Source organism: Chiroxiphia lanceolata, chromosome 8 (assembly GCF_009829145.1).
Source record: "Chiroxiphia lanceolata isolate bChiLan1 chromosome 8, bChiLan1.pri, whole genome shotgun sequence".
NCBI classification, from domain to species: Eukaryota; Metazoa; Chordata; class Aves; order Passeriformes; family Pipridae; genus Chiroxiphia; species Chiroxiphia lanceolata.
In genome coordinates this window covers 37,076,667-37,102,712 of record NC_045644.1, presented here as the reverse complement: position 1 = coordinate 37,102,712, position 26,046 = coordinate 37,076,667, and the positions used below count along the sequence as shown (strand labels likewise).

At 50.4% G+C, this 26,046-nt stretch overlaps 2 protein-coding genes and 1 non-coding gene across 3 annotated transcripts; all 3 read left to right on the top strand.

Annotated features, from left to right (window-relative positions):
- The first annotated feature begins 274 nt into the window (after positions 1–274).
- CWF19L1 (CWF19 like cell cycle control factor 1) lies at positions 275–10,218 on the top strand. Its single transcript, XM_032695487.1, has 14 exons — positions 275–392; positions 501–585; positions 765–843; positions 1,349–1,450; positions 3,221–3,435; positions 4,270–4,388; positions 4,527–4,611; positions 5,511–5,639; positions 6,410–6,521; positions 7,267–7,346; positions 8,194–8,403; positions 8,792–8,911; positions 9,778–9,875; positions 10,010–10,218. Exons 1-14 carry the CDS (start codon positions 373–375, stop codon positions 10,152–10,154), a joined length of 1,599 nt encoding a protein of 532 aa, XP_032551378.1. The 5' UTR covers positions 275–372; the 3' UTR covers positions 10,155–10,218.
- On the top strand, positions 8,486–8,625 carry LOC116790630. Its single transcript, XR_004358431.1, has one exon. It is a non-coding gene; the product is annotated as a small nucleolar RNA SNORA12 (small nucleolar RNA).
- Positions 10,214–26,011, top strand: CHUK (component of inhibitor of nuclear factor kappa B kinase complex). Its single transcript, XM_032695483.1, has 21 exons — positions 10,214–10,387; positions 10,457–10,551; positions 12,121–12,235; positions 13,242–13,311; positions 14,510–14,598; positions 14,851–14,940; positions 15,353–15,477; positions 15,755–15,862; positions 16,354–16,489; positions 17,228–17,422; positions 17,787–17,889; positions 18,750–18,873; positions 19,334–19,485; positions 20,337–20,398; positions 21,244–21,353; positions 22,767–22,816; positions 22,937–23,033; positions 23,460–23,607; positions 23,980–24,119; positions 24,856–24,952; positions 25,702–26,011. Exons 1-21 carry the CDS (start codon positions 10,238–10,240, stop codon positions 25,726–25,728), a joined length of 2,283 nt encoding a protein of 760 aa, XP_032551374.1. The 5' UTR covers positions 10,214–10,237; the 3' UTR covers positions 25,729–26,011.
- Positions 26,012–26,046: the final 35 nt, after the last annotated feature.

Below are 26,046 nucleotides of genomic sequence, written 5' to 3'. Positions count from 1 at the left end.
AAGGGTGTTAAATAGAAAATACTTCATTTCATTCTTCCGATTTTTTTTTCCACTGGGATTTTGCCTTTTCACCCGAGGAAACTCTGGCTGGCTCAGCTCGCTTTGGCACTTCCAGCAAAAAGTCTTCCCGTCCCACTCCAGCCGGCCGTGCCCTTCGCATCCCTCTGACACCCGAGGGTCCCCGGGGGCAGGCTGGGCTCACCCGCGCTTCCCTGCGGACACCGGGATTTACCATTTCCCGGTCATTCCCGCTGTTTTTGACGAGATTTCGTCGGCGCCGCCGGAGCGCTTTGGGCGGCGCACCGGGAGGCGGCGGAACCTTGAGGGGGAGCACCCGGAAGTGGCGGGAGGTTCCGGTCGGGCATCTCCGCGATGGCGGCGCCGCTGCGCGTGTGAGTGAACGGGATGGGACGGGACGGGACGGGACGGGACGGGACGGGACGGGACGGGGGTGGCCGCGGGGGAGGAGGCCGCTGAAGCTGACGCGCGGTGTCCCGCAGGCTGGCGTGTGGCGACGTGGAGGGGCGGCTGGAGACCATCTTCGGGCGGGTCCGCGCCATCCAGGCCAAGAGCGGCCGCTTCGACGTAAGGCCCGGGGGGCTGGCGAGACTCGGGGGGTCCCCATTCCCGGGGGGTTCCCGTTGCCTTGCCGGGATGGCGGGGCTGGGACAGTCGCAGCCACAGTGTTGTGACAGTACAGCGAAGCGTTGTGTGTGTTCTATCTACGCTCCAACGGCAAAGGTTGCTTTTCCCGGTGTTTTCAGATGCTCCTGTGTGTCGGGAATTTCTTCGGCTCTTCCTCAGAGGCGGAATGGGCCGAGTACCGCACGGGGGCCAAGAAAGGTAAGGAGGGAGGGTGGTGCCCCTCGGGATGCTGGCACTGCTTCCCAGCCCGCTGTGGAGTGCAGGAGCAGCGGTGGTGTCAGATCAGTCACACCTCAGCAGGGAAACCCCACACAGCAGGGACAGAGGGGTTCGTTTGGAACCAAAACTCCCTTGTGTGGATTTCACTGCCTCTGTACTCTGGGGTTTGTCAGCATGGCCTGGGGAATGTCCCTGTTTTTAGGGCTGTGGATCATTTTGGAGCTAATCTTACATAGGCAGGGGAGGCAGTTGTAGTTAGAGCAGAGGTTGTGCTCTGCCTGCAGCTGTGGGAACTCCAGGTCTGGGGACTTGTTCTGCAGGAAGGTTCCTTGTCCTGCACTTGGTGCTCCTTAGCATTGCAAGGGTGGGCTGGGGGGTCTGGCTGGACAGGCTTTCCTGCTGTCATTCCTGGGAAGTGTGGGCTGGACCTCTGCTGGGGCACTGGAAGTAAAGCTGACTGACTGCAGGAAGTTTTCTCCCTCAGCTCCAATCCCAACCTACGTGCTGGGTGCCAACAACCAGGACACCCTGAGCTATTTTCCGGACGTCAGTGGCTGTGAGCTGGCTGAGAACATCACTTACCTGGGTAAGGCTGCAGGGGCTTTGGGATCAGGGAGCTACATTTGCCTCCTGAGGCTTTCACAAGTGTTTTCTGATCTTCCCATTCAATATCTTCGTTTTTCTGGAAGTTTCAAGGTGGCGTTTTTTTTCCTGTAGTTCAGACTGGAGTTGAACTCAATACAATCTGTGTAAAATGTGAAAGAAAACCTTGCTTATTTTGGGTTTTTTTGTTCCTCTGACACTGCACTTGCCAACCAAAAGGAACAGTGGTTGAAAGAGGCTGTTCTTTGAGGGCATCTTCTTCCCTCTCTCTGTGTGGGGAAGGTTTTGTCCTTGAATATGATTTTGCTGTGTTACCTCTGCTACAAGTGTCAACTGAAGGTTATGAAACTGTACCAAAGCTAAAAGGAAAAACCACTGACCAACAATCTAACAAGCAGTTGGACCTGCATTGGCTTTTTTCACTCAGCCTTCATATCAAGCTTTTGGGTGGATTTTTGGGGAAGCAAGATAAGAGGGAGCAGAGAGAAGACAGAGGGTTGTCTGAACAGATGTTTCAGGGAGCGAAGATGGGGATTGTCTGAGCAGCTGTTTCAGGGAGTACAGAACATGGAGGTTGTCTGAGCAGCTGCTTCAGGGAGAAGAAAAGGTGGGGTTGACTGAAGAGCTGTTTCAGGGAGAAGAAAAGGTGGGGTTGACTGAAGAGCTGTTTCAGGGAGGAGAAAAGGTGGGGTTGACTGAAGAGCTGTTTCAGGGAGGAGAGAGAAGATGAGGGTTGTCTGAGCAGCTCTGTTGTCGTCAGGGTTGGGTTTGAGCTAAACAGCGACTTCACTCTGGGCAGAGAAGACGAGCTGCCTGTGAGGGCAGTGTCAGTGTGTCAGGAGTGCTGGGCCTGGCCCTGTGCCCCTGGCTCAGTGGGTGGCTATTCCCCTGGATCAGTGGGTGGCTGTTCCCCTGGCTCAGTGGGTGCCATGCCCCTGGCTCAGTGGGTGCCCGTGCCCCTGGCTCAGTGGGTGCCATGCCCCTGGCTCAGTGGGTGCCATGCCCCTGGCTCAGTGGGTGCCCATTCCCCTGGCTCAGTGGGTGGCTTTGTCCCTGGCTCAGTGGGTGCCCGTGTCCCTGGCTCAGTGGGTGGCTGTGTCCCTGGCTCAGTGGGTGCCCGTGTCCCTGGCTCAGTGGGTGCCTGTGTCCCTGGCTCAGTGGGTGCCCGTGCCCCTGGCTCAATGGGTGCTGTGTCCCTGGCTCAGTGGGTGCCGTGCCCCTGGCTCAGAGGGTGCCGTGTCCCTGGCTCAGTGGGTGCCGTGTCCCTGGCTCAGAGGGTGCCGTGTCCCTGGCTCAGAGGGTGCCGTGTCCCTGGCTCAGTGGGTGCTGTGTCCCTGGCTCAGTGGGTGCTGTGTCCCTGGCTCAGAGGGTGCTGTGTCCCTGGCTCAGAGGGTGCTGTGTCCCTGGCTCAGTGGGTGCTGTGTCCCTGGCTCAGTGGGTGCTGTGTCCCTGGCTCAGTGGGTGCTGTGTCCCTGGCTCAGTGGGTGCTGTGTCCCTGGCTCAGAGGGTGCTGTGTCCCTGGCTCAGTGGGTGCCGTGTCCCTGGCTCAGTGGGTGCTGTGTCCCTGGCTCAGTGGGTGCTGTGTCCCTGGCTCAGTGGGTGCCGTGTCCCTGGCTCAGTGGGTGCTGTGTCCCTGGCTCAGTGGGTGCTGTGTCCCTGGCTCAGTGGGTGCTGTGTCCCTGGCTCAGTGGGTGCTGTGTCCCTGGCTCAGAGGGTGCTGTGTCCCTGGCTCAGAGGGTGCCGTGTCCCGCAGGCCGGCGGGGTGTGTTCAGCGGCTGCTCGGGGCTGCACATCGCGTACCTGAGCGGCACGGAGGCGCAGGAGCAGCCGGCTCCCGCCCACAGCTTCAGCGCCAAGGACGTGGCGGAGCTCAAAACATCCCTGTTATCCACCCCAAACTTCAGAGGAGTGGACATCCTGCTGACCTCCCCCTGGCCCAGAGACGTGGGCACCTTTGCCAACAGCGCGGTAAGTGGAGCGTTTCCCGGTTTCCGGGTGGATTTGACAAAGGATTCCCTTTTGCTTGCTGTGGCAGTTTGGGCTGTTGGGCTGTCTCATGAATGCATGAGACAGCTGGGAGTAAAAAAAGGACAGTTTGGTTCTTCAGAAAAGAAGGACTGAAGGGGAGGAGGATTTGCGAAGCTTCAGGGGGTTTTATCTGTCCCTGCCTGGAAGATCCAAGTGAGGGGCTTTCACGTGATCAAGTAATTCTTTTCCCCCCCCTTCCAGACTTTTGAAGCATTTTGGTGTTTATTTCCTCAAGTATCAGTCAGCTGGTCTGGTTGTTCCTCCGTCTGGACTTTGAGCATGTTGTTTCTTTGTGTCCAGTTTTGTGTTGTTAATGTTCCTTAGCAGAAGGGATTTTCCAGTTGTAAGTTCAGATGATCTCAGTCCTTCCTGGAGAGCAAGGCTGCACACGTGGCAAGAGGACATTGTTTGCTCTCAGTTTTTTCCAAAGTCCAAAAAGATGCTCAGTGTAACAGCATTAAGAACCTTCCCTGATCTTGGTCTTATGCATTATCTTGTAAGATGATATATGTATATCTTATAAGATTCCCTTATGCACTGAGATCCTGACAAACTTGGATTGATGAAACAAGTGGATGCAAACTGAATACACAGAGTGGAATAAATGAGCAGGCTCTGGTTGGCAATAAAAGATCAAACCCTCTGGGCTTTTTTCCCCCACTTCCAGGGAATGGCAACCACTGTACTACACATCCACCATGTAGTTCTGTATAAAACTGTTTCTTTTCGCTGCACTCTGACAGGTTTAAATAAAACTTGGCTTGTATTGTGCAGGGAGAAATAGATACCAAGAAATGTGGCTCCAAGTTGGTGTCAGATCTGGCTGCAAGTCTCAAACCAAGGTACCATTTTGCTGCCCTGGAGAAGGCCTATTACGAAAGACTTCCTTACAGGTTTGTAAGATCTTGTGAAATCTCCTTTGTTTTCTAGTAAGAGTTCTGTTTTGAAAGAACACAGGAGGGCTGATGTGCTGTCTGAGTATCTTTTCAATGCTTCATGTACCTGTAGAGCCATGTTTTCCTTCCTTACAGAAATCACACAGTGCTACAGGAGACCCCACAGCACGTGACCAGGTTCATTGCACTTGCTGATGTTGGCAATACAAGCAAGAAAAAGGTACTGACAGCCTCGAATCTTTCTTCTTTTGTCAAGTACAGTTGTGGGGCAGTAAACCCAGCTTTGACCAGCTAAAGGACAGCGTCAGGACTTAAAAGCTTGGCTGAAGTGGAGGTATCTGTCTCACTTGAGTAATAGGTACCATTAGCCTGTTATGTCAGAAGGGTGAGGGCTGCAGGCACAAATCACTGAAAATAACTGATTTCTGGGATGGGAAGGGGCTGTTTGGTTTGTTTTTTTTTTAACCTGTTTCTCTTGTCCCCTTATTAAAGTTACCAAATATTGGTGCAAAAGGACAGGTAGTGGTAGTGGTTAAAAACTTGCAGGGTCCAGAGTTAAGAAATTCTGGCCACAGTGGTGAAGTTCACTCGGCTGCTGTCCTGCAGACAAGGAATTCTCTGGTGTTCCAAACATACTGGTATTTTGTCCTTTGGCAGTCCCTCTCTCTCATTCTCATTCCTCTAGTAATTAATACATTCAGCATAAAAGTAAACTCAAATAAAATCCCTAATAAGCAACACAGAGGAGAAGACTCTCCCATTCCTGAGGCTGAGGGATACTCCGAATGAGTAGTCAGGGAGTAAATCCCCACAGCATGGTGTGTGCTGCTCACAGTGAGTAACTGAAAACAGAAAAGGTTCTGGGCAGAAAGAAGGCCTGGAAACGGGCAAGGATCAAGGTTGTGTCTCCATCAAGTAGGATACACTGGTGCTTTTCAAAGAGATCTTTCCTTAAAGTGAAAGCAGCGCCTTGGGAGCGCTCCATAAACTCCTGGTTGCACTGGGTGGGACCCTGGCACGGGGGGGTGTTTTTCCATGCCCTGATGTGCTGAGTTGTGCTGGTATGTGATCCCTTCAGAGGTGCAGTCCTTGCCTCTGAGCCCCCTGTGCTTGTTGCAGTACCTCTATGCCTTCAGCATCGTGCCCATGAGCTCCATGGACCCTGTGGAGCTGGTGAAGCAGCCGCAGGACGTCACCGAAAATCCCTACCGGAAACTGCGCAAGGAGGCTGCCAAGGCCAGAGCAGAGGTACTGCCCTGGGCCCCTCCTCGTGTGAGTGGGAGGTGGTTGGTGTGCCCCTTCTTAAACCAGCCGTGTCCTGGGCTCATCCCACAGCGTGGCCAGGGCAGGGCAGGTAATGCTGCACCTCTTCTCTGCTCTGCTGAGACCCCACCTGCAGTGCTGCCTCCAGCTCTGGGTCCCCCAGCGTAACGAGAACGTGGAGCTGCTGGAGTGGGTCCAGAGGAGGCCATGGAGATGCTTCAAGGGCTGGAGCACCTCTGCCCTGTAGCCAGGCTGGGAAAGCTGGGGTTGTTCAGCCTGGAGAAGAGAAGGCTCTGGGGAGTGGCCTTTCAGTCTTAAAATCTTCAGCCATCAGAAAGATGGGGACAAGATTTTTTTAGTAGGGCCTGTAGCTACAGGACAGGGTGTCAAGTCTGCTGCATTACTTGGGAAGCTCAGTTCATTCTGTTCCAGGATGTACAGGAGGCATTTCTTCACAGAAAGGGTGGTCAGGCATTGGAAGGGGCTGCCCAGGGAGGTGGTAGAGTTCCTATCCCTGGAGGAGTTCAAGGAGCAACTGGATGTGGCATTTAGTGCTCTGGTCTGGTTTACAAGGTGGGGGTCAGTCACAGGGTGGACTTGATGGTCTTGGAGGGGTTTTCCAACCTTGGTGATTCTGTGATGTTGATGCTTTTCAAAGGTGGTTCACACCTCTGCAGGAAAAATCTTATTCCTGGATGTACTGTCACTCTCTGGGATGCAGATCTAACGGGCTTTGCTTTTCATTTCCTGTACAGGAAGAACCAGCTCGTCAGTTTTTCTTTGACTTGAACAAGCATCAGGGAAAGAAACGTCCCTCAGATGGGAAACAGGGAGGGGACTCCCAGCCTAAGCAAGCCAAGAAACCCCGTAAGTAGGAGGCTGCGTTTTTCCTGAGCTCTTCCCTTGAGCCATTGGATCGTGTCCTGACCTTCCTCAGGCTGCTGAGCTGGATATGTCAGTTTGCCAGGGAGCTCTGTCACTGCACCGGGCACTGGGGGAATGCAGGAGGATGAAGGGACTCTTGTTTCCAAGGGAAAATATGTTTCAATAGGTGAAAGGAGAGTCAAAAGCATAGTTTTAAAGCTCGCTGGCCTGTGGTGGTTGTGGTTGGGCTGATGCCATTCACCCTCTGAACCAGACTGGCTTCTGAATGTGACAGTTGGCAGTGTCACAAAGCTCAGCTCAGGTATTGCAATTTGGGTGTGAATCCAGGTGTTTTGATGTGTGAATAGGCCAGAACTGACAAGTGTGTTTGACAACTTCTGCCCTTGTCTGTACCTAGGCAGTGATTGTACCTCAGTTTGATTTGTTTGTTTTAATTTACTGGTGCTTTCTTATTAGTGAGCTGTAACTACTGAACTCCTGGAATCAGTGCTCTTTCATTAGGTTAGAGCACTCCATGACAATGGCAGTCAGCAGGTGTGACTTCCATCTCCTCTCTTGCTGGAATTTCCCAGAGGCACCAGTCTCCTGACCAGGCCTGCTTCCAGGAGCTCTGTCCTTCTGACACCTTCAGCACTTGATCACTTGGGAAGGGTGGCTGGAAAACAACAGGTCTTCTGTGTTCTGCCAGATATGCCTCGTGCTAATCCTTGTTTCCTTTCCCAAAAAGCACAGCCCACGGGGCCCTGCTGGTTCTGCCTGGCCAGCCCGGAGGTGGAGAAGCACCTGGTTGTCAGTATTGGCACACACGTAAGTACCCGTGGCAATGTAACAAAGTCTCCAATTTGAAAAAACCCAAACAAACTTTATTTGCAATTGCTCTTGGGTTTGTTTTCAGTTTCTTTGTATCTCCCACACAAAAGTATAAACTCTTAGAAGTAAAGCGTGGCCCAGTTTTGTTATGGCAGCAGAGCTGGATTCTGGTGTCAGAACACCTTTTGCTGTGCCAGCCCTATGTTACCATCTGGCAGAACGTTTCCAGCTGGAGCTCAGTGTAAACTGGGACCTGCTTTGGCAGCAGGATGCACTGTCTGGAGTTGTGCAGGATCTCCCTGGTCTCAGGTTGGTTATATACAGATGAAACAGAAGATACCTTCCAAGTCAACATCTCAAAGTACATCTTGGAGATTAATTCAATCATTGAATGAATGATTGATTCATGTACGTCACTTAAAGCTATTGCTCCTCTATAGCACAGTCCACTTCAAACTGCTACAGGGACAGGTTTGTCCACAGGCTTAAATTAAAATTTTAGATGGATTTTCGTGTCAGAGTTAAAAAATTCTGGCCACAGTGGTGAAGTACACTCAGCTGCTTTCCTGCAGACAAGGAATTCTCTGGTGTTCAAAAGATACTGTTTTTTTGTCCTTTGGCAGTCCCTCTCTCTTATTCATCTAGTAATTAATAAATTCAGCATAAAAAGAAACTCAAATAAAATTGCTAATTAACAATCTCTAATAAGCAACATAGAGGAGAAAACTCTCCTGTTCCTGAGGCTGTGGGATACTTGGAATGAGAAGTCAGAGAGCAGATTCCCCCAGCATGGTGAGCGTGTGCTGCTTGCAGGGAGTAACTGGTGTGTATTGTTTCACTCTAGTGCTACCTCGCCCTGGCCAAAGGGGGCCTGTCACCTGACCATGTCCTGATTTTGCCCATTGGGCACTATCAGTCAGTGGTGGACTTGTCCTCAGAGGTGCTGGAAGAAGTGACCAAGTACAAGGCTGCCCTAAAGGAGTTTTTCAGAAGCAAGGGAAAGAGATATGTCCTGTTTGAAAGAAACTACAGGAGTCAGCATCTGCAGCTGCAGGTATGGTTTGGGTGTCACCCTGGGAGGATATAAACTCGCACTGAGTACAAACCTCACGTGAAGTGAGAGTCATTCAGGGGTTCATTGTGGTGGTTTCTGTGTGTGGCAGATCTGTGAGTGTATCAGAACTGTACCAGAACTACCACAGAGATCAGAAAGGAGAAGGCAGTGCTGAGAACTTGAAGCTTTCAGTTTTCAGCAATTTGTTCAGCTCCTACAGAAAAAAAATCTCATAAGTTTAAGCCTGTAGAGATGGGTGGTCACCTGTCTCGTGTGATGAGGCTGAGCTGTACTGAGGGGCACACCAGCTCCAGTGATGCACTGATGGCTTTCTGCAAGGGCCCTCTTTGTCTTGTCTTCTTGTCACGGAAATGCCCTCTCTCTCCAGGTGATTCCTGTCCCACTGGACCTCTGCACTTCTGAAGACATTAAAGAGTCTTTTATTACACAAGCACAGGAACAACAGATTGAATTGTTAGAAATCCCAGAGCACTCGGATATCTCGCAAGTATGAGGCCACATTTCACCTGTTCTTTCCCTCTGTCCTGCTTAGGCTCCTCTTTCCCTCTGGGGTCACTTTGTGGGGTAGGGTTAAGCTGTTGGAGGCAGAGCCTCGTAGACTTTATTTGGGGATGTGCCAGGTGGATTCTGCTCAGATACGTTGTTTAGCCAAAAATTATTCCAAGCTATGTGTAGGGCTTGCTGGATTCATTCCTTCTGGTGCCAAACACCAACCCTCTTTTCAGCACATCAGGTAGTTTTAGGTTCTGATTTTGACAGGCTGATTTATCAGCTGAGGAATGGGAGCGTGGCCTCTTCACTGGCCTTTCTTCCTCTAAAACTGTGCTGTGCTAGTCCAGGGTGACCCAGCTGAGGTTAAGAGTGACCAGACATGCCTGGTTTTCTCATATGGCTGCAGTCACTGCAGAATTAAACCACAAAAGTATTCCAGCAGTGCCCAGGGTGCATCATCCACTGGTGCTCCCAGAGGAAGCGACCCATCCCTATGGAAGGGACTGTTTGAACTCCCACCATCCCTCTCCAGCAGGTCTCTCTGAGGTGCCTGTGAAGAGGTACCTTTCCTCTCTGAAGAGAGGGAAGATAGGACACATCTGCTTTCTTCTTAGAGCCAGTGTCTCTTCCCACCTTTGTGCATGGAATGGGTAGTCAGGCACTGGAAGGGACTGCCCAGGGAGGTGGTGGAGTCCTCATCCCTGGAGGCATCTAAAAAACGTCTGGATGTGGCATTCAGTGCTCTGGTCTGGGTGACAAAGTGGTGATGGGTCCCAGGTTGGACTGGATGGTCTCGGAGGCCTTTTCCAGCCGAATGGATTCCGTGATTCCCAGCGGGTCCCGCCGCGCTGTCCCCCGCAGGTGGCGCAGCCGGGGATGCCGTACTTCTACGTGGAGCTGGACACGGGGGAGAAGCTGTTCCACCGCATCCGCGGGCGGTTCCCGCTGCAGTTCGGCAGGTGTGTGCTGGCCCCGGCCCCCTCCCCGCGGTGATGTCGCCACAGCGGCGGTGTCCCGGCGGCGATGCGGCCGCGGCGGGGTGTCCCGTGGGTGTCCCGTGGGTGACGGGCGGTGCTGTGTTGCTGTGTTGCAGGGCGGTGCTGGCGAGCGCGGCGGTGCTGGCGCTGCCGGAGCGCGCGGACTGGCGGCAGTGCGCGGCCCCGCGGCCCGAGGAGGAGGGGCAGGCCCGCGCCTTCCGCCGCGACTTCCAGCCCTTCGACTTCTCCCTCCGGGACTGAGGCGGCGCTGCCGGCGGCGGCCCCGCGCGGGGCCGGGCGGTGACGCGGCGATAAAGGCGGAGAGCGGGAGCGGCGGCCGGGCCATGGAGCGGGGCGGGCCCCCCGCCGGCCCCGAGCGGGCCCCCGGCGGGGCGGCGCTGCGCGGGCACCCGGCCGGCGCCTGCGGGCCCTGGGAGATGCGCGACCGCCTGGGCACCGGCGGCTTCGGCAACGTGTGCCTGTACCAGCACCAGGTGGGGCCGGGCCGGGCGGCGGGGGGGGCACGGCCGGGCCGGGCCGGCTGACGGCGCTGTGTCCCGCAGGACTCGGGCGACCGCGTGGCCATCAAGTCGTGCCGGCTGGAGCTCAGCGTCAAGAACAAGGACCGCTGGTGCCATGAGATCGACATCATGAAGAAGTGAGTGCGGGCGAGCCGGCACGGCACGGCACGGCCCGGCATGGCATGGCACGGCGGCACCGCACCGGCACGGCCGGGAGAGGGCACAGCCCCGGGACAGACAGCCCCGAACCGGCCGGGAGAGGGCACAGCCCGGGGACAAACAGCCCCGAACCGGCAGGGAGAGGGCACAGCCCGGGGACAGACAGTCCCGGACCGGCCGGGAGAGGGCACAGCCCCGGGACAGACAGCCCTGAACCGTCAGGGAGAGGGCACAACCCCGGGACAGACAGTCCCGGACCGGCCGGGAGAGGGCACAGCCGGGGGTCAGCCCATGAACTGACCGGGAGAGGGGACAAGCAGGGCCTCGGCCCCTGAACCGGCCGGGGAGTGGGACCGTGGTGCGGGGACAGCCGGGGACTGAGCTGCTGAACTGTCCGAGAATGGGGACAGCCAGGGGAACAACAGCCGGGGATCAGCCCCGGGACAGAGCAGGAGAGGGGACAGCTGGTACAGCTGGTGGTCAGTCCCTGAATGGGCTGGGGAGAGGTGCCCGTACCCTGCGGTACGTTTGTTTTAGCAGCTGGAGGGCCTGGAATTGCTTTTTTTCTGTCACGCTCCCGAATGTAAAGAATAAACTCTCCTTATACTTTCTGGTGAGAAGCTCCATCCTCTGTGCTGCCCAATATCCCTTTTCAGCGTGTTACCGAGGCACCTGGGAACCACAGCTGGCCAAGTTGGACCTCATTGAAGTGTTGGGATCTCACAGAATGGTTCCTTTGCCCTGTGAATTCCTCCTTACTTTCGAGAGAGGTCCTGGAGCAGGGAATGCTCTGTCCCACTCCTGGGAGCAGGGATGCTCTGAGCTGCCCTCCCCAGGGCCTGCAGTGCCCCTGCTGTTTAGGGCTTTACTGAGCTCCTGCTGTCACTTTGTCACCCTCACCTGCTCCCTGTGTGCCCTGACACTGGGGGAAACCACTTGCAGGGAACCTGAGTTTGTCAGTCAGGGCTTGGTGATCCCTGTTGTGGTTGCTGAAAACAAGCACCGAGCCACACAGCTACAGCTGCTCCTGTGGGTGTACAGAGAAGTAATTTGTCTTCATTTCCAGCTGGATATGTCGTTTATTCCCAAGAGCAGCGTAAATTAGAGACAGTCAGGAAATAGCTGTTAGAATTCAGTTGGAGAAATTAATTAATCCTTCCCCCTGTAGTGGATTTCACCTGCCCGGTGCAGTGACACGGATTCCTACAAAACCCCCTTTCCCAGGGGGAATCTGACCCCACATGCAAAAGCAGGCACACATATGTAATGACTTTGCCAGGAACGTGCAAGAATCCAGAACTTGAGCCTGGATCCTCATCATCAAAGTCCCGTACCTTGACTTTGAGACATTGTTTGTGCTCATCCCTGGTTTGTGTATTCCCAAGGTATGGATTTTATGCACTTGGATACCAGTGGGTACTAGTTGAAAAGAATGCATTTGGGGAACAGAGGCTGTCCCAGGAACATAAAACGTGGTTGGATTGCAGTCTTGTCTCACTCTTCCAAGAGAGGGGGCAGAGTTCTCACCCAGCTTTCCATGTGCTTAGGTTGAACCATCCCAACGTAGTCAAAGCCTGTGAAGTTCCCGAGGAGATGAACTTTCTGGTTAACGACGTTCCCCTCCTGGCCATGGAATATTGCTCGGGGGGCGACCTCCGGAAGGTAACGGCTGCTCTGCTTCCAGGGTGCACCAAGCCAGGGGCAGGGACGCTGTGTGTGTCACCAGAGCACTTCGCTCTCCAGGGACAGGCGTGAGGAAGTAAATGTGAAGTGAGGAAAAAAGCCACATGTGGGAAATGAGGCTTGTGTTTTAGAAAGCAGAGGGCAGTCTAAGGGGCAGATACCCTTTTATCCTGGTGGAGTGTGTCATTTCCATACCCTGGGCGCTCATACCCAGCGTGTTTGGCTTTGCTGCAGTGTGTCTCCCTCTCTTTGGAATCTGATCTGGTTTGGATTCACGTGTATCCACTGTTACAGTGCTCTCACCACAGGGAAGGATCCTGTTAGCCCTGGACTGGGACCTCCAGGGCTTCCAAGCCTTCCCTGCTCCTGCTCCCTGGGAACTGCCCTTCTGCAAATTGGCAACATCCAAAAATAAAGGAACCTTTCAGCAGTTCCCCAGGCAGTGGGTGCATGGCCCAATAGAGTTTATGCTCCCTTTCCACTGCAGCTGGATTTAGGAAGCAGCAGTTTCTACAGGGGGAAAGCAGCAAATCCCTGTCACAATTTGCTTGGAAATTGCCTCATCTACATGCTCAGGAAATTAGCTCTACTTGCAGTGTCTGATCATTTAATTTCTAATGAGCCCTTCAGTGTTGCACAGATGCTGGAACAATTTAGGAAGTAATGGGCTTCATTTCGTTGGATCCCTGTAATGCTTTGTTCATTAAAGGAAAAAAAAAAAATCTTTTTTTTTAATTTGTGTTGTGTTCTTTAAATCTTTCTCTTGTTTGGCATCATTTGTGCTTCACATCACTAGTAATTTCTCATCATGGATCTATCATGAGGGCAGAGGCACCTCAGTCATCTCTAAAAGCCTCAAGTACAGTCAAAGTCAGAAATTGCTGAAGCTGCTTATTGACAGCTCGTTAAGACACTGATTGGGGGGTGAAAATGTTGTTCTTCTCTGTTGCACTGTGAGTCTAAACATGTTTTTTTTTTATTGCAGCTGCTAAACAAACCAGAAAACTGCTGTGGACTTAAGGAAAGTCAGATCCTTTCTCTGCTTAGTGACATCGGTGCGTAGTCTAATGGCCTTTCCTGTGGGGTTTTTTTGGGTTGTTCTGGGTTTTTTACTGTGTAATGGCATTTTGCTTTTTCAGCTGACTGTGAAAGGGGAACTGCCAAGAACAGGGCATTAAAACAAATCAGGTTTCTATCTCAGAGGAAGGATTTGGTGTCCCTGCAGTTAACAGAGACTAGAAACTCCCACTAGTGATGTGTCTGTGGAATGGGACTGGAAAAGCTGTGGTCAGCTGTAGGTGACCATGACATTAATGTTTTGTTAAGGTCACGGTTTTCTGTTCAAACCTCACTTCTGGTGATGCCAAACCACTTATCACTTGAAGGAATGTAATTTTACAAGGCAGAAAGCACTGACTGATGTGAGAAGTGCCAGAGGTGCCCTGTGGCATCTCTGTGTAGGGTTGGCTTAGCAGGAGGGAAATTCTGTTTGTTCAGGGTGACGGATGTCTGATACCACGTGGATTTGGGATTCTGCAGTTTGGAAAGGGAGCAGGCAGGGTGAGAGGGGCTCCAGATGACAGCAGTGCTTACAGGGAACAATTGCATTTGATGCCTTTGTGTGCCTGCTTTAAAGCCATTCCCCAAGGCTGGAGTAATCTGTGAAAACCTTCATGTGACACAAACTTGAGGTGTTTAATCATATACCTCATTTGTCAAGCTGTTGAGCTGTGGCTTGCTGGATGCCATAAGAAAATAAAAGATATGAGAATTGAAGCTGGCCCTCCTGTCCTGGACACCCTGATGGAGGGTGATGCCAGGGTTTCTCCAGGAACTAGGCTTTCCAAGAGAGCTCCTTGTTTTCTCGTTTCTCTCACAGATAATTTGTAGGAACAGAGCTAGTTTTGGCATGAGAAAGCATTTTGGAGTACTGGCCTGGACTTGTGTCCTTGCAGTGCTCAGAGGGCTTCCAGTTGTGTCCCTGAACTAAAGAGTAGCTCTGCTTCCTTCATCCTTGTTCCCCTTCCACCTCCAGAACAGGGTGTGTTTCATCATAAGTTGAATGTCTTTGCTATGTCTTTGCAAAGATGTGAAAATGCAGTGGAGAAGAAATGCAAGTTTGAAGCTGTTAAACGTGTGAGTGGTGGTAAACCTTTGAAGGTTGGGGACTTGCTCCCCAATATTGTATTTTATCAGATGTATCTTTAATCAATGTGGGTTTATTTTCAATTAAATCAAACACGTGTCTTTCAGGGTCTGGTATCCAGTATTTGCATGAAAACAGAATTATACACAGAGATTTAAAGCCTGAAAATATTGTTCTTCAGGATGAAGGTGGGAAGGTAAGTCAGGTGGCCACTCAATTGTCGTTTCTGGGGGTTGTCACACTGAACTGGACTGAAAACTCAGCTGTGAATTTACTGTCAGCTTTAACGCTGTGACTTGTTGAAGCCTTGCCACGGACTTTCTCCAGAATTTCCTTTCTTTCCTCTTCTTGATTGTATGCTGTGGATATCACTGTGCAGATTTTGGGTTGTTTGGTTGTTTATTTCTTGGCATTTGCTCTTCTGATGAACTGTTAAAACTGTCTGCAGATTGTCCACAAAATAATAGACCTGGGATATGCAAAGGATCTGGATCAAGGAAGTTTATGCACTTCGTTTGTTGGAACATTACAATATTTGGTAAGACTTTTTTTTTTCAGTGTCACCAGCTCTAGAGCTTGGCCCAGCCAAGCCCTGAAACCTCCAAAAATGGAGATCCTGGGGAGCTGTCCCCAGGGTGTCCTTTCCTCCTGTCCATCGTGAACCTCCCAGATGGTTGTCTGGGGCTGTTGCCCCTTGTTGCATCACCTGTGGCTTCCAAGGGGAGTTTGATCCCATCCATCCCTTCCTGTGCCATGACTGGGGGCTGCTCTCATCCCCCAGCCAGACCCAACAAGTCCAGCTCCCTCCCATCTCATGGGTTGGCTGCTCCAGGCCCTGACCCACTGGACAGCTGAAGCTGGAGCTGGGAGCCACACCTGGACACAGCTTTGCCTCTGCAGAAATGCAAGGAAATACCACTGTCAAAGTGTCTTTTTATGATCCTTTTTAGGCTCCAGAACTCTTTGAGAATAAATCCTACTCAGTTACTGTTGATTACTGGAGCTTTGGGACGATGGTGTTTGAATGCATTGCAGGATTTAGACCTTTCTTACATAATCTACAGCCATTCACCTGGTAAGACACTTATTCTTGGGGAGGTGCTTGTAAGTGCTTGTATGTTGTGTGGTGGCCTCTGGTCATGGTAACTCCTTCACAAGCAAAATTTCAATCAAAAAAGTATAGTTATAAACCAGTCTGTGTGTCAGAGGCAGAAAACAGGAAACTCGGGTTTCTGTTCCGAGTTTGCTTTCTAAAGCTGCTGGACACTGGAACTTTTTGCTGCTGTCATATTCAACTGCCCCCTGACAAAAGTAACACTGCCAGCATGTCCACAGAGGATTTTGCTTTGCAGGCATGAAAAAATCAAGAAGAAGGACCCAAAGCACATCTTTGCCTCCGAGGAGATGAACGGGGAGGTTCGGTTCAGCACCCACCTGCCGCAGCCCCACAGCCTCTGTGGGTGAGTGTGTCCCTAGCACAGCTGACCATTTTGGTCCTGTAAACTGAGGGCTCTCCCTCCTTCCTCCCAAGCACTGAGGGCTCCTCCATCTTCCTCCTCAGGAGTGTTGAAAGCTCCTGGCAAGCTGCTGTTTGCTGTTAAGGAATAGCCCACGTGGCTTTTTTTTGGTATTTTGGGCTCTCCTGTGCCCAGTTCGTGGGTTGATGGCAGCTCAGAACTCTGTGTCTGCTTTCTGCCCTTTACCACAAGGCCAGTCAGTAACATCTACCTGATAACTTGATGGCATTGAATCTCATGAACCAAGAACTCGAGGGAGTTTCTCCATGGAAGCAGAGGCTCTGTTGGGAAAACTGCTGCAAGTGCAGGGCAGGCCACAAAGATGGGCAGAGCCTGTTGAATAGAGCACTCAAGAAGAGGCCCAGGAAGCTGAGCTGCCTCAGTCTGGTGAAGAGAATATCTGCCTTCCCTTCCTTACAACCCCTCTGCTTCAGTTTGATTGTAGAACCCATGGAAAATTGGTTGCAGCTGATGCTGAATTGGGATCCACAGCAGAGGGGTGGAGGTTCGGATCCCGAGACCGGTCGTCCAAGGTGTTTCCTAATAATGGATCACATCCTGAATTTGAAGGTGAGTGAGGGTTGGCACTGGGTTTAAAGGCCTTCTGAAATCATCCCAGAGGACAGAAAGGGTGCTCAGTGCAGCAAAGCTGTAATCCTGGCAGCATCCAGCTGCAGGGTCACGAGGAATGTTTTTCAGGAAGCGAATGCAAACACAGCCTGTCCGGTACATACTGGAAGGCAAAATATCACCTGCAGTATTAATCTCTAGTTTTACACTTGGAGTAGAAGGATGACCCTCTATTACTGTCTGTCATCTTGGAAAGGGCTCGCCAAGATCAAATCAGGGTTTAATATTTACCAGTAGCAGTTTTCCTGAACTTCCCTCTTGGTGCTGTGACTCCAGGTGTACCGATGTACTGCAGTAGTACCTGGAGTAGAACAGAGGTGGCATTCACCTGACTTCTCCCCTTGGAGTCCTTACTGGAGCTCTGCTGGAGTAAGACTAGCTGAGGCAAGCATGTGTAGAAGCAGGAGGGTACTTTTGTCCCCGTTCTTTTGATGGCTTTTGAAGGCTATTTGACTGTCATTTTCTCTGACATTAGACGTTACAGGCCTGGGCTTTGAGTTTGTTATGTGGGAGTTTACTCCTGACTTGATGATTGCAGTCACTGAAACTCAAATGATGCTCTAGTTCTGACATGTTCATTGCTATGTGCTCCTTCCCAAAACTGCTGCATCCTCCTTCCCAGGCTTCCTTTGGCTCTGATATCCAGGGGCTTGTAATCTCCTTGTGCTCTTCTTACAGATAGTGCACATCCTAAACATGACCTCTGCCAAGATCGTGTCCTTTCTTTTGCATCCCGAGGAAAGCCTTCATTCCCTTCAGAATCGGATTGAGTTTGAGACTGGGATAAACACTGGAAATCAGGAACTGCTGTTGGAAACAGGGATTTGCCTGGACCCTCGGAAACCTGCTTCCCAGTGTGTTATTGATGGCGTGGTAAGAATCATTCTGTTCATTTCATGTCTTTCCCGTTCTCAGGGAATTAAAAATCTTAGGGAAGATACATTGTCTGAACCTTCTCCCACAGGAGGTAATTTGCTCTGGAAGTGTAGTAACTCTTAAGGCCTTTTACTGGGTGATGTAAGCAGATTTCTGTAGTTAAATCCTGCCTAAATACCTAAATAATTGTTAGCAAAGCGTCCTTTCTTTCTGTGGGATCAATAAAATCAGTTTTTTAAGGCACTTAATAAGAAGAGAGGTGCCCACAATGAGTAGTTCATGATGTAACCAGGACTCTCTGGGTTAGTAGGAACTGTTTGGGGTTTCTCTTTTTTATATTTTCTTCTCTTGTTCTCCTCAGAGAGGCTGGGACAGCTACATGGTCTATTTGTTTGATAAAAGCAAAACTGTCTATGATGGCCCCTTCGCTTCTCGGAGTCTGTCTGACTGTGTGAACTACATTGGTGAGTGTGCTGCACAAGTGCTGTTCCTTGTGGGAAATGAAAGAATCCACCTTGGCCTGATGACAGAGCCCTGGCATCTCCAGGGTGTGCTTTTAGACCACCTATGGAAGCTGCTTCTTTGCTTGCTGCCTCCCTTGCATGTCTCCTGAGATGACAGCAGTCATCTGCAGGACCTAATAAACCCCTCTGAAGGTTTATATATCCCAAATATATCTGTATGAAGGGCCTTTTGTACCTCTGTGAAAGAAAAGGTAGTGACAGGGGACAGGAGATGTCTGCTGAGCTACTGCATGTAAGGAAATGCCTTGTGACATGCAGTTGCTGTTAAGTAGTTTTATTTTCACTGGTTTGTCTGCACTGGTTTTCCTCATCTCCTTTTAGTGTCACTCAGGTTTATTCTGATTGGGTTTTTTTCCTGTGTTCTGGGTTGTTTTAGTCTGGTGAATCTCATTGCATTGTGCTGAATCTTATGACATATTTACTGATATCCCAATGTACTGACAGTTCCCATCTCTACAGAGGAACACACAAAGTCCTGCATCTTTTCCCCTAAACATCTACATCAGGAGTCTGGGAGGAAACAAGATTGGAAGGTGTCAGGACAATTGATTAAATGGAGTGATTAAATTTGCTTAGGGTTTTTGGGACAAAAACCCTCCTGGTGTTTTACTGCCCAGTAGCAGCTGGTTGTCACACCCCTGAGGAGCTGTGACACGAAAAGCTTATACACACTTAAAAATTGAGCAGAGCTTACCTGGCTTGACCCCTTAGCTCAGGCACCTGCAGCAGGAATGAGGGGTGCTGTAGGCACTGAAGTCCTTTCCTGGGGTTGTTGTTTGCCTGTGTCTCTCTGTGCTCAGTCCAGGACAGTAAGATCCAGCTGCCGATCCCTCAGCTGCGCAAGGTGTGGGCAGAAGCGGTTCACTACGTGATCGGCCTGAAGGAGGATTACAGCAGGCTCTTCCAGGGCCAGAGAGCTGCCATGTGAGTTCCCACTCAGCCACAACTGTCACCGTGGTGCCAGCACGGACTCTGTTGGCATGGAAATGTGTGTCTCAGGGAGTGCTGGTTCCCTAAAGTTTTACAGCCCTCTGCTGTTCTGTACCTTTACATTATAAAACATTCTCGGGCTGGGAGCTGGTTCCACTCCAGGAGTTTTACTGTGCAGTGCCTGACATTGAGAAAAAAACTGGAATATACTCAGAGACTCACAGAATGGCTGAGGTTGACTTCTGGAAGTCCTGCAGCCCAGTCCATGCTCAAGCAGGGTCACCTAGAGCTGGTTGCCCAGGACCACATCCAGACAGCTTTTAAGTATCTCCAAGGATGGAGACTCCACAACCTCTGTGGGCAGCTTGTGCCAGTGCTCAGTCACCCTCACAGCAATGGAGTTTCCTTGGTTTAAGTCCAGCTTAACCTGTGCTGTCCTTGTTTCATCCGTCAGGCTCAGCCTCCTTCGGTACAATGCCAACCTGATCAAAATGAAGAACAACATGGTCTCAGCATCCCAGCAGCTGAAGGCAAAGCTGGAATTCTTTCACCAGAGCATTCGCCTCGACCTGGAGAGATACAGTGACCAGATGGCTTATGGAATATGTGGGTATTGGGCAATACTTGCCTGGAGTCTTTCTGATGCTGGAAAGGGTCAGACTGACAGTGGTGGGCAGCATTATGGGTGTATTTTAGCTCCGGTGGATGCAGGAGAAGGGTTTGGCAGAAGCAAAGGTAGGAGGATAAAATACAGACCATTTTTGGAGACCTTCAGTGACAGTGGGACAGGTGGTCAGCTGTTCCCCACTGAGAACAAGAACATGGGAGCATGAATAGTGCAGGTGATGTGAATATTTGCTGTTTATTCCCTCAGGGTCTGATTTCTTTGGAGTTGTCACTGGGCAGCAAGTGGAGGGCAGAGCTGCTGCCCGTGCTGACAGTGGAAGGGCCACTGTGCTTGATATCCAGAGGTGCCATTTGTCAGGATGAGAGATGGGCTGAAAAAGCAGCAGCTACAGTTTTAATTGTCCCAGAAATGTCTGGATCTTACAAATACTGTTCAGGGGAGAATAGCAAGATTTACATATAGTTTGGATTATATGGCTAAAAACTGCAGCTTGAGCCAAAAATGATGACTGGGCTGAAGGATGATGATGGAAAATGGAAAGACTCGGTGAACTGGTTTTGGACAGTCTGTGTTCAATCAAAAGTGGCAGTTGTTGAGCTTAATGGTGGAGTTTAAAGACTCAGACTCGTTTTAGGGCAGTGATTGCAAACAGTGGAATCCTACCAAAGGATTAGTGTGTGAGTTAAGGTGAGCACAGAGTTGCAGCTTTGCTTGGAGATTCAGCATCATTCTCTTTGTGTTCAAATTCAATGGATACGTGTAAAGTCCAGGTCTTGCTTTATTTTTGTGTCTGTATCCTGTTAAAAATTAACAACTCTTTTCTCTTAAGCTTCAGAGAAGATGCTCAAAGCCTGGAAGGAAATGGAAGAGAAAGCCTCTCAGTGTGCACAGGTAGGAGCACAGACAGAAAGTTCTGGCATTCTGCAACTAAATATGCAAATTAGTTTTTAATAAGAGTCATCCTTAAGAAAGTTAGAGCAAAACCAGAGTTTTTGCATTGGCTCTCACAGTAATACGGAGCACTGTGATTAATACATAAAAATCCCAGGCATCATTAGGAAGACAATAAATTACTTGGCTTATTTCTTGCCTCTATGTAGGAATAGACTGGGTAGTTCAGGTTCTGGGTTCCATTGCCTGTCTTCTTCTAAGTCAAAAGGCTCTTGGAGCCTTGACTCTGCCTTGCTTATATGATGGAGATGGGGGAATTGGGATTCCCACCTAAATTTTGCCCATTAGCTCTTTAAATCTTATTTCTCCTTGTCAGGAAGCAAGAAAGATAAAAGGGAGGCTGCTTCTAGCAGAATAATTCAGAGCTGTCCCTGGCTGTTCTCCAGACAACCAGGAACCTCAACAAACATTTACTTTGCAGGCCATCAGAACTATGTTCTGTCATTCACACTGTGTCCATTTGTCAGGCATGGAAAATGTTTCACTCTGGGATACACAGGGGTATCTCAGTCTGTTTGGCAGGCAGCGTAACTTGTGTGAATTCCAGACACACAGAGAGATGATTTATGAAGAAACTGATTTTTCTCCTCCACTGTGGTGGACAGAAATTTGGATCTAGGTCATATCATGCACCAAGAACAACCACCTCAACTATTGTAGCAGCTTTTCTTTCTCCTAAACTCTCCAAGGAGGCAGCCCATTATCCAAACAGGTGTTTTGGGGATTTTTATCTACTTGACTGCTCTCCTCCTCCAGTGTGATCTGAAGCTCCATTTTCCCACTAGGCTGAAGATATCGGGTATCTGGATGAGCAGATCATGGCTCTGCACACAGAAATCGTGGAGCTCCAGAAGAGTCCGTATGCCAGGCGCCAGGGAGAGGTCATGGAGAGCCTGTAAGTCCTCTGCTGCTTATTTTTATGGCACAGAAATGGATTTGCTGTATTTTTAGGGGCTTTTTTTCCACTGTTGCTGGTTGCCTCAGCGCTTTTGAAATGCAAAGTGCCAGTGCAGAGTAGTGTGTGATTGGTTCAAGATCATTTTGTTACTGGAAGGGAAGGTCCCACCACTTGTGGGACACTTCTCTGTCACTCATCTATGAAACCTCATCTCACAAGAGGCTGTGGCAAAGATATATCTTGATCTCACCTCAGGATTTCCTTTTGCTTTGGAGAGGGGTGACTTTTGTAGTGTTGAGTGAGAAAACCATGAGACCATTGTAAAACCCTGCTAAATATCTTCAGTGTATTTTCAAAGAAAAGGTAAATCACTTGTGGGTACTCGAATATTTGGAAAGTTGATTTTTTTTTGTTGTTGTTTAAAGTATTAAAATAGGAAAGAGCTAAGTGGTATTACTGATCTTGGGAAGACACAGGAAGTGGTTACTGGGTCGCTGCTGAGAACACAAGTGGTGATTCTAAAAGAGAGGGATTGAACAGCCACTAAATCTGCTGTTAGTAAGAGCTCTTTGGAAGGACTCTGAGTGTTCAACATGCCTGTTCCTGGCATGTTCTCCCCCCTCCCTCTTGGCTAAGTTCCTTTTCATCCACGTGTAGCTGCAGCAGCAGCAGAACTGGTGCCCAGGGGAGGAAGTGGTGAAGGGGAGAAGCCACCCCTTGCAGCAGCAGCCCAACAGTCAGAGCAGCTCCAACTAATGGTGAACCTGCCTCCTAAAACATTGCTTTTTAAGCAATTCCACCACTGCAGTCCAGGGTCAGAGCTGGGAAACTGCTGCTTGTTTCTGACAGGCTGTGAGTTAGAACAGTGAGGATTTGTTCAAGGCTGGAAGTTTCAGTGTTTGGCTGCTTTTGAAATATTTGAAAGAAGTGACATTTATTTAATGGGAAGAAGAGAAACAGTGTCCTCTTGTCTGTGACACAACTGTCTCTTTCCATTTGCAGAATATGACTAAGATTCAAGCAAAGAAATGCAGAACAGGAACAAGAATTTCTCAGGCAGTTGTGCAGTTACAGTTACAAAAATGAAGTTTAATAACCTAGGATACCAGGGAAAGAAAACACAGCTGGGGCATGTGGAAATTTGAAACTGAAAATAACCTCCACCTGGTGTGGTTTTCTGAGAAGAACATGCCTAATTCAGAGGAAAAAAAGAGAGACAGCTTTTAGGGAAGTGTTGGATTCCGTCACAGAGCATCCCTGTGTCCCAAAAGTCATGCTTGTGTAGGAGCTGTTGGAGAAGGTGGCAGCTCCAAGGTCTGAGGTTCAGAAAGGCATCACTTCATTGCAATGCTTTTTTTCTTGAGCTCCCTGCTTGTTTGACACGTCTGAATCATATTCTTCTTTTTCAAGGGAACAGAGAGCCATAGACTTGTACAAGCAATTGAAAACAAGACCTCCAGGTATGGAAGGAGATGGTTTAAAGACTGTTTCACATTAGTACCCCACGATTAATTTTTCTGACCTCGAACGCAAAAAATACTGTTTGATTTGACTGATGTGGTGGTTGCTGGCCCTTCCAGATCATGCCTACAGTGACAGCACAGACATGGTGAAGATCATTGTGCAGACAGTCCAGAGTCAAGACCGAGTCCTCAAGGAGCTCTTTGGCCATCTCAGGTACTTTATGCACACAGAAAACCCCAAACAGATGCAACTTGCGGCATTTGTAGCTTTGCAGTAGGAAAGGAGAGTGAAAATCATAGAGGTCAGAGCCCAAAACTCCATCCATGTTTCTCATGCCAGTATTAATTCTGCTTCTCTGTGTTGAATTTCCACTTTTTCAAAACTTATAACTGATGTTTATAGGTAATAGGGCAGGGGATGAGAATGGAATGGCTTGCACCGTTAGGATCCAGGAGTTCACTGAAATGAGTGTTTAGGTTGGCATTGAAATCTTAAGTTAAAAAGAGAAATAGTGTAAGAGCTGAGAAGATATCACAGGGATTTGTTCATTGAGTCTTTGGGTATCTTGAATCCCAAGGTGAGGCTTTTGATTTTGCCACAGGAGCAGGGAAGTGACTTTGTGTTTGGTTTTTATTCTAGCAAGCTCTTGGGCTGTAAGCAGAAGATCATTGACTTGCTTCCCGAGATTGAAGTGGCTCTAAATAACATCAAGGAAGCTGACAACTCAGTGATGCAGATGCAGGGAAAAAGACAAAGGGAGATATGGCATTTGCTGAAAATTGCTTGTGTAAGTAGCTCTTGGATTGTCTGTTTGCTTTTCCTTCCAGGGCAGAGCCAGGAGACATCAAAGGAAACTGGGAGGAGACCAGAAAGGCAGAACTGCCACACTATGGTCGATTTTTTTTTTCCACAGAGAAGGGCAGTGTGAGATGGTAAAAGCAAAAGCTAAAGAGGTGCTTTCCTGCTTAGTTTAGGGTGTTTTAAGACTATACTGCTCATTTTGCATTAGTTACAGAGCCTCTCCAGCTGCGGCCATCTCCCAGTTCCCACACGTGAGGGCTGTGTCTGTGTTACAAACTGTGCTCCTGTGTAACCTACAAGAGAGTGAACCCTAAATCCTCCCTTTGTCCCTCACAGCCGATGGATTTGTGTCTTCCAGACTCAGAGCTCCTCCCGATCCCTGGTCAGCTCCAGCCTGGAAGGGACGGCCTCGACTCCCGCAGCCGCGTGGCTCCCGCAGGGCTCCTCAGGGAACGCCCCTCCCCACCCTCTGTCCTCGCTGGCAGCTCCCCAGGAAGGGTAGGAATGCTGGGGAAGGAGAACTGCAGGGAATCAGCCTGGCTGTTGCGTGTGCACACGCTCCCCAACCCTCCCTCTGCTGCTCAGGGGCCTGAGGGCACGGCCTCTCCCCTCCACCCCGGGGCATCCCATGGGCTGGGCTTGGGATATGCTGGCAAGGCAGGTTTGGACATCCTCTGAAGGCTGAACCGTCCAGCTCCTGACTGGAGTCACAGTAACTCACCTCTGGCAAGTCCCAGATAAATCAGGCCACGTTTAGTCCTTCTTAAAACTGCTGTGATTTCAAAAAGTCTCAGTTTGAGTGGAGGTCTGAAGTTTGGGTCAGTCCTAAACAATCCATCTGGTCCAGTATCCAGGTGGGATTTTTATCCTTCCAAAATAAGCTTCAGGAGCTCATATGTTACTAATGCTCTAAAAAAAATCAGGAATTTGGTTGAACTCTTTCCTCAGAAACCACCTCCACTCTCTCTTCCTGAGCAAGTTCCACACACCACTCTCAGCTAAAGCACTGTGCTATTTATTTCCTGAATATTCTTCTTTTATTTCCTATGTCATGTTGCTCTTCCTTGGGGTTGGATTTGCTTATCCTACCTAGGTATCTCCTACCACTGCAGAGGACTATAAATCAGCTTATTGGGGTTGTTTGGATTTGGGTTTGTGGTTTTTTTCACCTTCTGATGTTACTTTTGGTGGCTGAAATCTTGTCATCTTTTGCTTTTTTTTTTTTCCCCTGCAGGGAAAATTTTGCTGATGTGATACAGGAGAATGTGAATTACCTGGAACTCTTCAGCAGCATCCTGCAGGAGGTGAGGCAGGAGCAGAACAGCATGATGGTAAGTCTGGTGGGGAATCGGGAATTTCCCAGGTCCTGGTTTTTAGGAGGCACATCAGGGTGCTCTGGGGATGTGGAGAACTCCTTGAGCAGGAGGAGGGAGCACTTGGTGCTGGTGTCAGCTGTTCTCTGGGACTCTGGGCTGGTAGATCTTTCTCGGAATGCTGGTTGCATTCCCAGCTGGAGAGTCCTGGTTTGTGTCCCAGCACTGGGGTGTGGGCAGGGTTCACATCTCCAGAGCCCTTTTGGGTGATGAACAAAAACTCTTCTTGTGGCAGAGGTGGGACTTTAGAGTGTACTGAGTACCCAAACCCATGGTTTGGGTCGGAAGGGACCTTAAAGTCCATCCCTTGCCAGGGGCAGGGACACCTTCTACTAGCCCAGGTCGCTCCAACCTGGCCTTGGACACTTCCAGGGATCCAGGGGCAGCCACAGCTTCTCTGGGCAACCTGTGCCAGGGCCTCCCCACCCTCACAGGGAAGGATTCCTTCCCAGTATCCCATCTAACCCTGCCCTCTGGCAGTGGGAAGCCATTCCCCCTTGAGTTATCAGTCCAGGCCCTCATCCAAAGTCCCTTTGTGGTGAAGTAACCAATCTTTAGGGCAAGCAGAAAATCCCTGCCAGCCTCCACCATTCTGTGCTTCTGGGATTTAGGGTATGCTGTGCTTTGTTAACTCCTGGGAGCATCAAACAAGACCCACATCCAGCAGCTGGATCCTGCACTCAGCTGTTCCCCTGCTTTCCTTGCAGAGTTTTGACTGGAGCTGGCTGAAGTAGCCACAGGAGCCGAGGTGCTGCATCTCCCAAGTGCCCCGGGCCGTCGGTCACCGTGTGTCCTGTAGCCTTTGCCGAGCTGCTTCCGGAGGTGCCGACACCTCCTGGGCGGGGATTTCACCTCAGTGCCTCACCCACCGGCCGTGCCTGCGGGGGAGCGGCGAGGGCCCGGCCCGCGGAGCGCCCTCTGGGCGGGGGACGCGGGCGGGGGACGCCGCTGCCGCGTGTCGCATGAATGTATAGCGCGTGTATATGTAATAAACCGTGCAGACGAACGGACAGACAGCCCGAGGCCTGGTCGCTCCCGCGCCGCCATCGCCC

Coding starts and splice junctions, on each gene's coding strand:
- CWF19L1 (XM_032695487.1), top strand. CDS start 373: ATGGCGGCGCCGCTGCGCGT. Junction 586..764: donor CCAAGAGCGGCCGCTTCGAC/GTAAGGCCCGGG, acceptor CGGTGTTTTCAG/ATGCTCCTGTGTGTCGGGAA. Junction 6,522..7,266: donor TAAGCAAGCCAAGAAACCCC/GTAAGTAGGAGG, acceptor TTTCCCAAAAAG/CACAGCCCACGGGGCCCTGC.
- CHUK (XM_032695483.1), top strand. CDS start 10,238: ATGGAGCGGGGCGGGCCCCCCGCCGGCCCCGAGCGGGCCCCCGGCGGG. Junction 12,236..13,241: donor CGGGGGGCGACCTCCGGAAG/GTAACGGCTGCT, acceptor TTTTTATTGCAG/CTGCTAAACAAACCAGAAAA. Junction 23,608..23,979: donor ATTTGCTGAAAATTGCTTGT/GTAAGTAGCTCT, acceptor TGTGTCTTCCAG/ACTCAGAGCTCCTCCCGATC.